Source organism: Sceloporus occidentalis, unplaced genomic scaffold (genome assembly GCF_023333645.1).
Source record: "Sceloporus occidentalis isolate IW3139 unplaced genomic scaffold, rSceOcc1.0.p SCAF_4, whole genome shotgun sequence".
In the NCBI taxonomy this organism is placed as follows: Eukaryota; Metazoa; Chordata; class Lepidosauria; order Squamata; family Phrynosomatidae; genus Sceloporus; species Sceloporus occidentalis.
In genome coordinates this window covers 74,980,540-74,997,962 of record NW_028316984.1, presented here as the reverse complement: position 1 = coordinate 74,997,962, position 17,423 = coordinate 74,980,540, and the positions used below count along the sequence as shown (strand labels likewise).

General features: G+C 42.4%; 1 protein-coding gene across 1 annotated transcript in view; it reads left to right on the top strand.

Annotated features, from left to right (window-relative positions):
* Positions 1-11,851: 11,851 nt before the first annotated feature.
* Positions 11,852-17,423, top strand: part of CYP27C1 (cytochrome P450 family 27 subfamily C member 1) — a 33,085-nt gene continuing 27,513 nt past the window's right edge. The window contains exon 1 of the mRNA XM_089523349.1: positions 11,852-12,157. Coding sequence (XP_089379475.1) covers positions 11,852-12,157 — 306 coding nt within the window. The remainder of the gene's footprint in view (positions 12,158-17,423) is intronic.

The following is a 17,423-nucleotide window of genomic DNA, read 5'->3' as shown; positions in this document are numbered from 1 at the left end:
GCCGAAAAGCGGAGGTCTGTACCCGCCCCTTTCCCCGGGGTATTGGGGCCTCAGCTGCCAGACCGGCAGCCTCCGAGGCCCCGATTTGCCACTTTCCAGGCTGCGGGGAAGCGGCAAAAGGCCGCTTCCCTGCAGCCTGGAAAGGGGTATCCTTGGGGCTTCAAGCCCCAAGGACACCCCATGGCGGCGGGGAGGAGGAGAAAGGGGCCACTTGGCCCCTTTCTCCCGTGCTTTGCTGGGCCCAGCCGTCTGAAGGCTGCGCCCAGCGATGCAAAGCAGCGCCACAAACCAGGAAGGAGCTCCGAAACGGAGCTCCTTCCTGCTCCGCACAAAGGGCGCATTAAGCGCCCTCGCGCAGAGCGACGACGTCACGTCCGCGCCACCCCGTATAGAGGCAGCGCGGTCATGACGTCGTCATGGCGGCCCCCATGTAGGTGGGGCGCCACCATTTTGTACGGACTCAGTCCGTACTAGGGTTAGGGGGGTGCGGAAGCACAGCACCTTCCTAACCCTAATACGGACTGACTACGTACTTAAAGGCCTGTCTGTAACAGGCCGTAGTTTACTATTGTATTTTACTATTGCATTTTTACTATTGTATTTCAGTATTGTACTCCAGTATTGTATTTTAGTATTTTATATTGAAGTAGTTACTGCATAAATGCTTTATTTTGTTGTAAAGCTTCATGTTTATCAGTGTTGTTATATAAATAAACAGTTATGATAACAATAATTATTACTATTATTGGTGGTTACTAAAACTTTAAAAAATTATATTGTTGATGTGTGTTCTGTGGCAGAGCTATTGACAGTAAGTATCTATTTCAAGATAGATGGAGTTATAAAGCAGCACAGATCTCCCGCTTGTTGTCATTGGGAGGATACAGTTACTCTGAAAGAACTATGGACTCATTATAATCTGTTGGAGCACTTTCAATTGTCACCTGTGGGTATTTACCAGGACTGAATTAAACAATAATGTCTATGTTCATACTAGTTAATAAATCATATGAAATCACTAGAATCCTTTAACTTCCCATGGGTTTGTATCAGTATTAAAACTTGAAAGAAAGTAATTGTCTTTATAACCACATGACAGTATCTCATTTTAGGCTTCTTCAGCCGCTATTCCAGTAGATCTCTTTGAAATCAATAGGAATTGTGTGTGAATAATGGCTGCCGGACAGCAGCTTTTGTGTTTGTTTCACACTCTTTGAACTTGCCATTTACCAAAAGACTTTTTTTTTAAGTTTGGCAACTGTTATTACAAGCTTTTATTTTTCTAAGACTGATTATATCCCAAATGGTCTCTCGCTATTGGCCAAAGGATGTGGGGGCAAGGGGGGGTCAACCTCTTTGACTTTAAAATGTTAGCCTGGCCCATGGTGACAGTCATTCTTCGTGTTTGTCTTTGTGCCTTTTTCTGACAGCTGTGTAACTTTCAGTTTAATTACATCTGCTGTCTACAGATTTATCAACTACCACCTAGAGAGAATGTGTCAAATGAACTCAGCAGTCATGTCAAAATGACATCTGGTGCTTTGACTTACTTTTTTTAATTAAGGGAGAAGAGTGCACAATTTTAATATGAGATCATGAGAACTATTTGACGCATGAGGATACAGGAATTTAAATTCTTATGTCCAACCACTTGAAGGATGTATAGCATATAAAAAATGTAATATATAATGTGAATTTCAGTGCCCCGCTGTATTGCAAGAAAAGAAACGGTGATCAATAGAAGTTTGAACTCTGGAGGGCTATTTGGAGCTTTTCAGAAAAGCACAGCAAGAAGAACGAATGGCTGCCAAATGTCCCACTCTTAAGCTGAAATCTGCATATGGTCAAAAGCCTCAAGATACACTTATGTTCATCATTACTAGCCCATCCCAACACTATTTTCCAACAGTGCTCAAAAACCACTATATTACCATTATATTTTCTCCTCTCTAGCCAAACCAGTCAACCAATTTTTTTTTCTTAGCCCACAAACGTTGGCAACTCCCTGTTGTAGGTTTCAAGAAATATGTCATTGCTGGAAATGCCTTCATATACACTTCTCTCAATCAGAGTGTGAGGCTAAGGAAGAGGAATGTGAATTGGTTAAGCAAAGTAATTTGTCAGGGCATAAGCATCATGCATTGTGGAGGGCTACTTTATTTATCTTTCTTCATGTTTATACTCCTTGAAATCATGTGGTAAGTGATGAACATGGCCATTGATGAATCAGTATTAGTAGTGGGTCAGAGTTTGGGTAGACTACAACAGGCCAGACCTGTTCAGTGAACCTTAAAAGAACAAGAAGTCTCTGATGAATCTCAAAATCCTGCCATACACGTTGTATTCATCTGGCCAGTTCCAGATTTTGAAAAAGTGTAAAATGAATCAAATATATTAGTTCTACAGATCATACAATAGTACTGCAAGAATACATTGTGCAGTACATATGATTGTGGTCAGCTTTTTAAAAATCTCTTCCTTGTTGAAGGAATACTTACCAAAAATGTGTTGTTTGGAAATGTTCAAAGATGAATTCTGGAAGACAAATTGACAAGAGATTTCTGTTTCTTGAGATGCTCTTTCACACAGATTTTTTTTTTTAAAATGAAGAATTAGTTATTTTGGATACATTGTAAGAGGACCTAGACTTAGAGCTAATAATTCCTATCCTTCCAAGATAGTTTCACACATTGACAAAGGATAATTCTGCAGCAAGTTATGTAAATTCATGCCGGTTCCATTCAGAAATGTGTTTACTGAACTATATGGGCTCCTTTGGATTGCCCAATCATTTTGGGAAATGTTGAGGCATTCTCTACCAGGGACTTATGCTTTGCAACGTTTGTGTTTCTGAATCCAGTCATTCCCTAAATATACCAGATTTTAGCCCTCTTGCAGCTCTTTCCTTTCCCCCCTAAAATGTGATTAAGGTGTGATATGGGCATGGTTTCCCATCAACCTTTCCATTAACTCAATACTTCACATTCTCATATGCTCCTTCTCTACTCTCCATGACTTTAATTTTAAAAGTTTTTTTATTAAAAAACCCCCCAAAAAACCTGACTACCACTTTTACAACCTCAATACCACAAAAGCACTAGATTCTATCTGATCTTGGAAGTTAAGCAGGATCAGCCATGGTTAGGACATGGATAGGAGACTGCCAATGAATACCAAGTGCTATCCTATTAAATAGCCTATCCCAAACCAACAGGTGCTCACCAAAGACTCTTCATCCTGGGGAGAAGCAACTATTCGGGTGCTACAGAGTTCTGTCCTTGGCCCAATGCTATTCAACATCTTTGTCAATGACTTGGATGATGGAAGAGAGGGCATGCTTATTACATTTGCAGATGGTGCCAAATTAGGAGTAGTAGTTAATACCTCAGAGGACATGATCAGAATTCAGAATGGCCTTAATACATTAGAAATCTGGGCCAAAACTAACAAAATGAATTTCAACAGGAGCAATGTAAGGTACTAGGCTTAGGCAAAAAATATGAAAGGCTGAGATACAGGATGTATAATGCCTGGCTTGACAACAGTACCTGTGAAGTCTCAGTAGACCACAAGCTGAACGTGTGTCAACAGTGTGATGCCACAGCTAAAACAGCCAATCAACAGGAGTGCAGTGTCTAGAATGAAGAAATTAATAGTATCTCTCTATTCTGCTTTAGTTACACCTCACCTGGAATACTATGTCCAGTTCTGGGCACCACAGTCCAAGAGGGATATTGACAAGGTGGAGGGTGTCTAGAAAAGGGTGATCAAACTGGTGAAAGGTCTGGAAACCATGCCCTATGAGAAGTGGCTTAGGAGCAGGGTATGTTTAGCCTGGAGAAGAGAAGGTTAAGAGATGATTATGATAGCCATGTTTAAATATTTGAAGGAAGGGTGAAGCAAGCTTGTTTTCTGCTGCTTCAGAGACTAGGACACGGAGCAATGGATTGAAACTACAAGAAAAGAGATTCCACCTAAACATTAGGAAGAAGTTCCTGATGGAAAGAGCTGTTCGACAGTGGAATATACTGCCTCAGATTATACTGGAGTCTCCTCTTCCAACAGAGGCTGGATGGTCATCTATCATGGATGCTTTGATTGTGCATTTCTGCAGGGCAGGAGCTTGGACTGGATGGCCCTTGTGGTCTCTTCCAACTCCATGATTCTATGATTTATAAAAATACTAGTAACTTAAAAAACACAATAAAAGGACAGCACACATAGTCCATTTAAAAAAATCATAACCAATTGTTTTAATTCATCTCTTTGTCTTGAGAACACAAAAGATCAGAAAAAGCAAATAAGATGCAACTGCTCTATAGAAATAGAGAGATTTAACTTGAATAAAAGTTGAATCTTTTGTTATTGTTCGCTGCCGTCAAGTTGACTTGGACTTATGATGACCCTACAGATAAGAGACCTTCAAGTCACCCTATCATCAACAGCCCTGCTGGGGTCTTGCAGACTCAGGGCTGTGGCTTCCTTGATTGAGTCTATCCATCTGTAATACCTACTGCCTTTTACCTTGCCAAGCATTATTTCATTTTTAGTGGATCATGTCTTCTCACGATATGGCCAAAATCTCAGTTTAGTTATCTTGGCTTCTAGGGAGATTTCAGGCTTATTTTGCTCTTGGATCCCATTTATTTGTCTTTTTAGCAGTCTATGGTATCTACAGAACTCTTTTCCAGCACCACATTTCAAATGAGTTGATTTTCTTCCTACTAGCTTTCTTCACTGTCCAGCTTTCACACACAGAAATTGAAATATGATGGCATGAACCATCCGAGTTTTAGTACAGTATTCAGTGGCATATCTTGACATTTCAGGATCTTGTCTAGTTCCTTCATAGCTGCCCTTACAAGTCCTAGCCTTCTTCTGGTTTCTTGGCTGCAGCCTCCATTCTGATTATGGAAAATATTGAACTATTTCACTGTCATCTACTATAAACTGATATAAATCATCTATGGTCATGATTATAGTATTCTTAAGGCATTTGCATTTTCTTCCTTGACTTTTTCAGTAATTGTTTCAATTCTGTCGTTTTCTGGTACTAGGATGGTGTCATCTGCATATCTTAAATGGTTGATGTTCCTTCCTCTAGCTTTCACACCTCCTTCATCTGAGTCTAAGCCTGCTTTACATATAATATGTTCAGTGTACAAGTTAAACAGATAGGATGATAAAATACAGCCTTGCCTGACACTCTGGCCAATTGGAAACTATTACATTTCTCTGTATTCTGTCTTGTCCTGGGTACAGGTTATACACAACAAATGTTGTGGCACACCCATTTCTTTAAGAGCATTCCATACTTTTCATGATCTAAGGCTTTGTTATAATCTAGTAAACACAGGCTGATTTTCTTCTGAAATTCTGTTGTGCATCATTATCCAACATGTGGTTGCAATATGGTCTCCATTGCCTCTTCCTTTCTTGAACCCAGCTTGGATATCTGGCATTTCTTGCTTCATATATGGTTGGAGTCTTTGCTTGCATGGGAAATAAATGCAGAGGTCCTGCAGTTACTGCAATACTTGATACCTCCTTTCTTGGGCACTGGGATGTATATTGAGTGTTTCCAAGTTGTGGACCATTCTTTTGTGTTCCATATTTGTTGGCACATTTTAGTTGGAAAAAGAGTAGATTCTATCTCTTTCACTCTATAGCTTAAAATAGCAATAGCAAGCATATTTCTATACTGCTTATCAGTGAACTAGCACTTCCTAAGCGGTTTACAACGTGTAAGCCAATTTCCCCCAACAAACTAGGTACTCATTTTACCAATCTACGAAGGGATGGAAGGCTGAGTAAATCTTGGAGCCCTCCCCTAGGGCTGAACTTACAATGTTATGGTTGCAGTACCAGCATTTAACCACTGCACCACCAGGTCTCCTAAAACAGCTTTATTGGTATGTTATCTGTTACCGGTATTTTATTTCTTCCAAGTGCTTTGAGTGCAGCTTCCACTTCACTTTCTAAAATTCTAGATTGATCTTCAAATGGTTTTTCCTTGAATTAATCTTTCATCATTTCATCTCGTTTATATAGTTCTTCAGTGTATTGTTTTCATCATCTTTTTATTTCTGCTTGGTCATGTAATGTGTTCTCCTGCTGGTCCTTATAGGGCATCTCCACTCTTGGTTTAGATTTACATTTGATTTCTCACATCTTGTGGAAGAGGACTCTTGTTTTTCCTTTATTGTTGTTATCTTTTATTTCTCTACATTAATTATTATAGTAGTTCTCCTTGTTCTGTGCATAAATCATTGAACAGCTGCATTTAGGATTCTGACTTTGTTTCTGTCACTTTGCTTTTGCTTCTTGTCTGTCCTTAACTGTTGTTCATTTGTCATCCACTGAGGTTTTTCTTTCTTTTTGGCTACAGATAGTATCTTTTTGAATTCCCTGACAACATCCCTGGCTTCAGTCCAGAGTTCATCTGGTTCCTGATCCATTAGGTTTAATAGAGCAAATCTATTTTTTAAATTATCTTTACATTTGAATCTTGTATATCTGTATTTTATTCCACCTGTGTTGTGTGGTTAAAAACACATTATTTATATTACTTACTGTAGAATATTTGTAGAATATTTTTGTCATAGTCTTTGGCTGGAACAATTAAACTCTGATTGGTTTGACTCAATAAATATCTTAATCTGGTTTCAGTCATGGTTACAGATGAGGAGTTTGTGATGTGATGGGGACTGGACAGGGTGAGTATGTTTGTCATTTTTGTTTCTGCAGGACATCCCAACAGTTTTGGATACCATCAGTTATAGTATCTTCTGAGCCAGTTTGCTGGGCTGGACCTAGGAAGCACAGTGGGCTAATTCCTTTTTGGAAATTCATGGTCAGATGGTATTCCTGGAATTCTTGTTTGATGACTTGGACACTGGCCTATTGAGTTCTTGAGGTTCTGTTTCATCTCCCATGATTTGTAGCATATACACGACACTGTTAGAAAAGGTCGTTCGGGATTTTGGGGTCTGCCACCACCAATAAACTTAGGACACCCAGTTCTATTCTTTCCACCTACTACAAATCCAAAGTAGCTAAACCAGTGTCTGGTCAGTGTAGCGGAATTGGTGAGAGCTAACAAACTAAAGCTTAATCAAGACCAAGGAGAAATGTAGTAGTGATGGGTGACTTCAACTATCCTGATATTTGCTGGAAGGCAAACTCAGCCAAATCCTCAGGTGGAAGAGGCAACAAGGGGATCAGCTATTTTGAATCTGATCCTAACCAAGAAGGATGACCTAGTTAATGGAGTGCAAGTGGTGGGATCCTTAGGTGGAAGTGACCATGTTCTCCTGGAGTTTGTTATACAATGGAAAGGAGAAGCCAGGCATAGTCAGACATGCATTCTAGACTTTAGGAAAGCAGATTTTAGCAAACTTAAGGAAATACTGGATGTGATCCCATGGTCAGCAATATTAAAAGAGAAGGGAGTTCAAAATGGATGGGAGTTTCTTAAAAGGGAGATACTGAAGGCACGATTTCAATTTCACTTAGGGCAAAAAAAAAAATAAAAAAATGCACAGATATAGGATGGGGGACACCTGGCTGAATGAAACTACATGTGAAAGGGATCTTGGAGTGCAAGTAGACCATAAGTTTAATATGAATATGTGCGATGCGACAGCTAACAAGGCCAATGCGATTTTAGGCTGCATCAATAGAAGTATAGTGTCTAGCTCAAGGGAAGTAATAGTGCCACTCTATTCTGCTTTGGTCAGGCCCCACCTGGAATACTGTGTCCAGTTCTGGGCACCACAATTAAAAAAGGACGTTGAGAAACTGGAGTGTATCCAAAGGAGGGCAACTAAAAGGGTCTGGAAGCCATGCCCTATGAGGAACGACTCAGGGAGCTGGGGATGTTTAGCCTGGAGAAGAGAAGGTTAAGAGGTGATATGATAGCCCTGTTTAAATATTTGAAGGGATGTCATATTGAGGAGGGAGCAAGCTTGTTATGGACCAAGTTTTCTGCTGCTCCAGAGAACAGGACCCAGAGCAATGGATGCAAGCTCCAGGAAAAGAGATTCCACCTCAACATTAGGAGGAACTCCCTGACAGTAAGGGCTGTTCGACAGTGGAACAAACTCCCTTGGAGTGTAGTGGAGTCTCCTTCCTGAGATGTCTTCAGAGGCTGGATGGCCATCTGTCAGGGATGCTTTGATTATGATTTCCTGCATGGCAGGGGGTTGGACTGGATGGCCCTTGTGGTGTCTTTCAACTCTACGATTCTATGATTCTATAAGGTGAACTTGGCTCCTGGCTTGTGCTGAATGGGGGTTACACTACCACTGAAAATGTGTGTGTTGTGTGCCTTCAAGTCATTTCTGACTTATGGCTACCCCTTAAGGCCAAAATGCAGGCTCACAATTTGAGTACCCAGACTCAGTGGTTGGAAGTATGTTTTTGGACAGTTGAAGGTAGTACACTAATGGTATCTGCTCTTGAAGATTTCTCAATGGGCAGCAGTGATACATGTGTTAGTTGTATCCCACATGGATCATTGTAAGACACTCTGTGCGCAACTACTTTTGAAAAGTGTTGCATATATAACTGAATAGCCAATCTAGGATTCCAGCAAATATCCATAAATTACATACAGTGTATGTGTTCTTCAAATAATGTTGCTCTATCACTGATTTAATTTTAAAAAGCAGTAGTATAGAATGATTATTCCTCATTAATTATATTGTTTTAGAATACGCCACCAGCAAAACTATTAGCACTAATCACATTAAAGGTTATTTAGCGGAACCTAAAGTATCAGGATGCATTAACTAATTTCACAAGCAAGTTGACATTATGTTTCCCAATTCTCAAATCTGTAATTTGCTTGAAACTGCAAACACTGACCAGAATATGCAGTTGATTTTGAAATGGTTCTGTCTTGTTTTCCATCCCACACCATTATGCATGTTACATCTAGAGCTCATTCCCACTTACTTTTAAACCTGTTTGTGATTCGCCTTGACTCTGTGTTGGTAAATCAATTCCAATAGGTCCGTCGTTCCCACTATGAAAGCAGATCTTTTCTTTATCCCGTTGCTTCTTTTTTGGTATGATTGTCATCCCCACCAGTTTGTGCTGCTTCAAAATGCATGTCAATCATCTGTACGTCATCAGTGATGTAAGTGGCAGCCCAGGCAGCCTGGCTTGGGAACTTTCTCTCTCTCTCTGTATATAAATTGATAGAAGATTCAATTCATTGATTTTGCAACTACTTACTTCACTGATTGCAAGTAGTTGCAAAATCAACGAATCAAATCTTCTATCAATTTTATTTTTTTTAAAATCATGCGTCCATAGGTCACACCACAAGTGCAAAGGCAGCGCTTGGGGGAGGGGGGATGGTGGATCTACCAAAACCTGAGGAAGGATGATAAACACCCCTCTGCCATTAGTCCCTCCCCTCCAGCATGATATCATTCAGTTCTGTCATTCCCATTTGTTGAACATGCTTTGGAATCGATTCTTTAAAAAACAAAACCACTAGGAAACTAGTGTCTGGGGGAAAAAAAACATGTTTTTTGCATTTGCCTCACTTTATCGCGACAGAAATTGATCAAAGTAGGATCAGAACCAGTTTCAAATGGGAACAACAGTCATATAACCTGATCAGCAATTCGCTTTAAATCATAGTGGGAACGTGCCTCTAGACTGGTTCTGTTGTTGGACAATGTCATTATTAGCAATACTGGTTCCACTCTAGAATAAAATACTGCTGCTGTTATGTTGATCCTATAGGAAACTGAACTGTGTTGCTATTTTTCTTGAAGAATTATATAGCAGTGATACAGAAAAGATAAAGAAAAGAAGAGAGCTATGTTTGGGCCAGAAGAAAAATAACTGAAAGTGTGCACCCCTAGAACTGTAGGCTGGCTGATTTGGATAGCTTTTTGCTGGTTAAACTGTTTAAAATTCTAAAAAAGAGTATAGTTTAAAATGGCGGATCCCTATGTAAACAAAGTCTGAAATGTAGACATGTATATTTACTGTGGAATGAGGTTGTTATGTAACATGAGGGTTAAAAAAAAACCAGGCAGGGACTCTGTTATTCAACTGTAGGATAACAGTTTGAGCAAGACCCAAAACTGCAGAACATATAGGCCCTCTGATATATGCCAGTGAAGAGCATTTTAACATGGGTTTAAAACTTTGCTTTTATATGTAGCTATGAGAAAGGGGAGGTTTTCTCCTTGCTGTGCTATACTGTTGCGTTGTTGTATGTCAAGTTGTTTCTTATGGCAACCCTAAGGCAATCCTATCACAGGGTTTTCTTGGCAAGTTTCTTCAGAGGGGCTTTGCCACTGCCATCCTTTCAGGCTGAGAAAGTGTGACTTGCCCAAAGTCACCCAGTAAGTTTCATGGCTGTGAAAAAGGGGAGACTTTTCTCCTTATTGTGCTATACTGTGGTTATGTGCCCTCAGTTAATTTCCAAATAGGTTTTCTTGGCAAGTTCCTACAGAGGAGAATTCCTTCAGGCTGAGAGTGTGTGACTTGTCCAGGGCCACCCAGTTGCTTTCATGGATGAGCAGGGATTCAAACCCTGTTCTCTACAGTCATAGGAGATTATCAGATGGGGGGAAAGGAGGGGGGAAATGCATCATCCCAACTAAATTGTGCAATTGTGCAGAAGATTTTCAGACAAGGTCACAATCATCCATGACTTATCCCAGGAAGAACCAGGAATGCTCCAGCAACTAACCATTCCTGGGGAAATACCATGAATGTCTTCTCAACAGTGCAAAAGAAGTGCAATTGTGAGAGAGCAAAAGTTAATTGCGCTTCATTCGCACTATTGTGGAAGCAACAAGGAAAACCCAGAATGCATTGCGGTGGAGGCAATCCGTTCTCTTTGCCAGGATCGGTTTTGCAGTGGATTCCAGTCTTCTTTTAATAAATAATAATAATAATAATAACAATAAAATTTTATTTATATCCCACCTGTCTGAGCTATAGGGCACAATTTACACTGCGTGGTGAAGCAATACATTTTATTTTGTTGTCTTTTATTCTCTGCGGGATGGAAATATGATTCCAAGACATGATGTGACGTAGAGCCGAAATGGTGTGTGTGCAAAATGACCAATCTCAATGTACTAATGATTCATTCATGGACGTGTGAGAAATGCAATCATGGCGTGATATGGTAACATCAGGATAATTGTGCAATGGCACGGCTGTGAGAAAATATCATAGAATCCTAGAGTTGGAAGAGACCACAAAGGCCATCCAGTCCAACCCCCTGCCATGCAGGAAATCTCAGTCAAAGCATCCCTGAGCGCTTTACTGTTGCATTAGCATTCACTGCCACGATTATTGCTGCACTGGCGCTGGTGTGCCATCTCCCTTGTCCAACACTCCAACCATACTACATCATGTATGGTACTAGAACATGCTGGCTCCATCTCCAGGGCTGTACACTGAATGGCAGCTCTTTCAGTAGAGATCAGCAGCCCTAGCAGACCCATGGCCTTACTAAAGGGAGCCCCAAGAAAAAGCCGCCAAGCAGCACCCCTCCTTTGGCCCCGGAGAGAGGGCAAGAGCAGCCCAGACAGTTGCAAAAGCAGCGGAGAGAGAGGGGCATGGCTCTGGGGATGGATGTGTGAGGGAAACCAAACCCAGCCTGGGCTCCTCTCAGGCCACCCCCGCCTTCTTTGCCAGCCTTTCGGGGGAGGGAAGGCTTGTTTTTAAATAATGGTCTGTGTAAACTGATGCTGCTCCGGCAGGAAAGAGGTTGGAGGAGCCCAGAGGAGCCTGCTCTGAATGAAAGGCAGCCCTTGATGCGGGGAAAGCAGGGTTTTGTTCTTCCTCCACTTTGGAAGGGATCACTATTATGTCTCTCCTCTCCAAAATCTGGAGCCTCGGTTGCAAGCAGGTGCTGGAGCTCCGGAGGATCGCTGCTGGCGTCCCTGGCTTCCTGAGGCTTCACCAGCTGCCCAGGAATCCTGGGCAGGACAAAGAAGAGGAGGAGGAAGAGGAGGGGGCTCCTGGCCAGGGATCCCCCAAAGGCTTCTGCCCCCAGCGCCATCCCAGCCCCTCCAGGGCGAAAAGCCTCCAGGAAATGCCCGGACCCAGGACTTTCTCCAACTTGGTGGAGTTCTTCTGGAAGGATGGCTTTGGGCGCATTCATGAAATCCAGGTATCTTTCCACAGAGAGGGGTGGATGGGCAGCAAAGCAGCAGGAGGGACCTCTCCTCTTCCAGACGGCCCCTCTCTTCAGGCTGCATCCACACTGGAGAATTAACCCGGTTTGGCACCGCTTTAACTGCCCTGGCTCAAGGCCAACTCCCAGAATCCCATAGCCTTGGGCCAGGGCAGTTAAAGCGGTGCCAAACTGGATTATTCCTGCAGTGTGTTTTGGACCAGCGCTGTAGAGAGGCTCTTGTAGCACCTTTGAGACTAAACTGAAAGAAAGAAGTTGGCAGCATGAGCTTTCCTATAGACCTCAGTCTACTTCCTCAGATGCATTTGGTTATGTTTGTGGTTTATGGCCCAAGGGGACTTAATAATGGACACTCCTCCCCAACTTCCCGCCCTCAAGCCTTGACTGTGAGAAATGGAAAGCAGTGGTCCCCCCTCCCTCCCTCCCTCCCTCCCTTCCTACACACACACACACACACACACACACTTTCCAGAAAAGGAGATGTTTTCCCTCCCCTTAAAGTTGTAATAAGATTGGAAGAGTGGCTTCGAATGAGAAAAGCCCTTTTAATCCCTGACTAAGTAATATTCCCCTCAGAAGGCCTTGGCTTTCCTTTCCCTAGACTTGGCATTTTCTTTAACTGCTTAACTTTGGAAATGGCATGGCTTTGGAGGTGGAGGGGCTAATATAACAGCCCGCACCAAGGGGCTGAAGACAGTTTCATGGTTGCTTGTTTCTTTTATTCATGGGGTTTCTCTCCTGCCTTTCTCCCCAGATGGGATTCGAGGCAGCTGCTGATAAAACCTCGCCAGGATAATTTTGAGGGAGGAAAGGGAGGTGTGTGTTGTTGAAACTTCCTCACAACCCCTTTGACAGAACAGGAACCGGTTTTGAAAACTAGACAAGAAGGCTGGAGCAACTCTGGCTGTTCAAAAGAGTGGCTCTAGCGCCCGCCTCTCTGAGGGGAAGCTCCATAAAAGGTTGGGGGGGGGGGGTTCAACTCCCCAGGGAGAAGAGAGACGTATAGAGAGGGGTGCCTTATGCCGAAGCAAGGCTCCTCAGATGGGCTTTACTGCTCTTGCTTGGTCAAGAGTGCCCTCAGAACCTCTTTGGCCACTTGGGCAGATGATGGGCGAGAAAGGAAAACTCAACCAAACTTTCGGATAGGCGAGAACTAAAAAAATTGACCAAACTTTTAGATAGATGAGAACTAAAAGGTCGACCAAACTTTCCCTCTCCTTCTGCCATTCATGGATTGAAACCCTCATTTTGTTCCAAGAGAGACCATTTTGGAGCCCCACAGCTCCTCCAGAGCCCTGAAGAAACCTCTGCTGTCGCCAATGTGCCCCTTGCCTTTCCTTTCCCCCTTCGCCTGGTCTAATTGGCGGGGCTTCCTTTGGACAGTCAGGGGAGAGGAGAGGAGGAGGAGGAGGAGGAAGAGCTGCCGGCAGAAAGTTACACAACCAGCCCCTTCCTCCTCCTCCTCCTTGTTGGTGGGAGGCGGGCACTTTGAAACACTCCTGGGTTTTTAAGCAACCTTCCCCTCCCTCTCCATTGAAACAGGAGCCCAGAGACTGTAGAGGCAGGGCTCCTAGCCTCGCTAGTCTGAAGTATCCATCCAGTCTGCAAAGGCGTCCTGTAGCACCTTTGAGACCAACTGTGCAAAAGAAGTTGTGTTCTTTTGCTTCTGACTTCCCATAAGATGTATCAATAATTAAGTTTAATTATTTTCATAGAACGTACGCCATCAGCAGGTTTAACACACACACACACACACACACACACGGAATGCAGCTGAGAAAGTAGACAAAGATCCAAAACACACTGCAGAAATAATCCAGTTTGAGACTGCTTGAACTGCCCTGGCTCACTGCTAAGGAATTCTGGGGACTGAATACCTTCTCTGTCAGAGAGCCCTGGGTCCACAATAAACTACAATTAGGATTCCCTAACACTGAGCCAGGGCAGTTAAAGCAGTCTCGAACTAGATGATTTCTGCAGTGTGTTTTCGACCTTTGTCTACTTCCTCAGGTGCACTGTGTGCATGCATGTGTGTGTGTGTGTGAGAGAGAGAAGGGGGGATGTTGGAGGAGCTCTCCAACCTTCATCCCAACAGCACCCTTCATCCCACATTTTATCTCCTCTGGCCTCTCTTTTGCTCCTGACTTCCCATAAAATAGTGGCGAGGGAAGCTTCACCTAAAGATTGTGTTTCCCATTGAGAATGGTATTCAAGTGAATCCTTAAGATGGTGGTCCCCAATTTTTTCCCTTTTTGGACAATAACCTTAGTGCCCCATGAGTATTTCTTGATATTAGGTCTACTGTAGCTTCAGAACAACCTGTCTTGGTAGCTGCTCCCTTTCTATCAAGGAAAGCGGAAAGAGGAAAGGGGGTGAGAGCCCCAAAATGTTTAGGGACTGCTGACTTAAAAATTAATTATAGCACCATTCTAATTGGAAAACACTATCCTGAAGGCTGATGGTCCTTCTTGTGCACCAATACTTTGAATGAAGCCTGCCTGCTGCCCCCTTTTCTCTCCCTGCCTTCCCTGCCGCCTCCTTTCCCCCTCACTGCTCCCCTGGATCTTTCCACCACCCATTTTGGGAATCACTGTTTTAATAGAAGAATCTGGGGTATTCTTTGTCTCCCTCTCTCTTTCACACATACACACAAACACCAGCACAACCTCCTTCCAGCTGGTTCCTTGGTGGCTAATTTTTCCACATCTGGTTCGAGGGCCTGTCCCTCCCCCATCCCATGTACACCATGGTTGCCATGGAAGGAGAGTGTTTTCACACTACACAGAATGCATTTGTACCCCCCAAGGACCTGGTGCATTTGCCATCCGCTCTGTTGCTGGCACTGGCTGACTGCACTAATGTTTCACATCTGTTTGCTAAACCTTTCCTCACAGGGCCAATTGTTTTGTTCTGTGCATAGAGCTTATTAACTCTGTTTGTTAACTTTTGCAAGGCCAAGGGCTGCAACGGTTATATCATATATTCCAATTGTCCAAATTTGACAGGGACAGTCTGATGAATCCTCTATCATCCCACTTTTTCAGCTGCTTCATTAAAATTTTCCAATTTCTTTCTCTTCTTCCCATGTTCCTTCTTAAGTTTCAGCTTATTTCAGTTACTGCAAACTGATGAATCCTCTATCAATCCACTTTTTCAGCTGCTTTATTAAAAATATTCCAGTTTCTTTCTCTTCTTCCCACTTTCCTCCTTCATTCTCAGCTTACTTCAGTTGCTGCAGACTGAGTTCTAAGGGCAAAAATAGCTTGCACTCAACTCAGCAGAAGGAAGAGGAGAGGAAGAGGCAGACTCTTGCCCTTCACAATATGTTCAGAAAAAAGCAAACTGCTGCAGCCTTTCCTAGTTTGGGTGTTCTCCATTAATAACTTTTAAAATCTTGACCACATTCTAATGCAGCTTGGCCACATGTGTCCCAGCTTTCATCTATGAATTGCTGGACAATATCTTGCCAAGAAAACCCTGTGATAGGCTCCCCATATGTTGGAAATGACTTGAAGCCATTTTGTTGTTATTGCAACAAAAAATGTTATACACAGAGCCAGCATGATGTGGTTTGAGTGTTGAACTATGACTTTGGATACCAGGGTTTGATTCCCCGCTCGGCTATGGAAACCCACTGGGTGACCTTGGGTGAGTCACACTCTCTAAGCCCCTGAAAACCCCATGAGAGGTTCCCTTTAGGGTCACTGTAAGTTGGATATGACTTAAAGGCACACAACAACAACATTATACACAACAAAAAAGGAGAGATATATGAGTGAGGGAGGTGGGCAAAAAAAAAAGGCATCAAAAAGTTGTTCCGACTCCAGTTGCAAAATCCCTTCCCAATATTCATACACCGGCAGTATTGTATTGTAGGAGAGGATGCTAATGACTTGTTATCACCATGTCCAGTTTGAAATGTATCCAGTTTAGCAGTGTTCGCTCAACTTATTTTGCTGTATGAGATGAATCTGAAAATCCTTGGGTCCCATATGATAGATAGAGATGATAGATATGGATGGAATCTCACCCCATGCCAAGGGGCATAGTAGCTACTTTGAACCAGCCAAGTTACTTGGGTCTGTGAGGGAAAATACACAAGTCACTGGTGGTACAAATGAAATAATAATATTTGAAATAGCTATAAATTTGTGCCCTTTCATGTCACCACAATCTGCTGCCAGAGCAGGCTAATAGGAGGAAAGGACTGTTATTTGTTGTGGGTTTTTATTTTTATTTTTTTTTAAAATGCATTGCTTTTAAATGCCTTGGAAAGATTTGTATCCTGAAATTCAAGGTATAATTCATCATAATAACTGATAGGTTTGACTTAGGGTCGCCAGAAGTCAGAAAGGACATGAAGGCACACATCAACAGCAACTCCTTAATAACTTGACCATTAGGTGAGACTGTAAATTGACTTTGAAAAATACTGAGTAAATCATAGGTTCTGTAAATGTTGGGTAGCCATGGAGATGTTCATATCAATTTGCAAGTAAGCAATGATTTGCAGGTGATATGTTCTTGAAATGATCAGACTGGGGCTATCCTTGAAAGCAAAGATGACCAAGTTAGACTAATGTACTTTGGCCATGTAATGAGAAGGCATGGATCACTAGACAAAAATAATAATGTAGGAAAGGTTGAGGGTAGACGAAAGAGAGGAAGACCATAAACCAGATGGATAGACTCAATTAGGGGGATTATAGGCAAGGGCTTGCAGGATCTGGCCAAGGCAGTGGAAGATAGGAATTCTTGGAGGTATCTCATCCACAGGGTCACCATGAGTTGGAACTGACTCAAGGGCAGCGAACCACCACCACAACAATATTATTATAAAGAGGGCACTTTCAGTTAAATCTATGGACTTTTAGTGAAAATGTGGTGGTTTTATTTTAAGCAAGCTTTGCATAACAACAACATGCCTTTGAATTGTGCAGCAGAAACAGAAAACCTAGTTCCACAAAGTGTACCACAGTATTCAAATGAATCAAGTTCACGTTGTAAACTTAATAAATTCATATTGTAGAATCCTAGAACTGGAAGAGATCACAAAGCCATCCAGTCCAACCCCCTGCCATATGGAAATATGCAATCAAAGCACTCCCAACAGATGGCAATCCAGCCTCTGTTTAAAGATCTCCTAAGAAGGAGACTCCATCACTCTCCAAGGCAGTGTTTCACTGTTGGATAGCTCTTACTATCAGGAAGTTTCTCCTAATGTTTAGGTGGAATCTCTTTT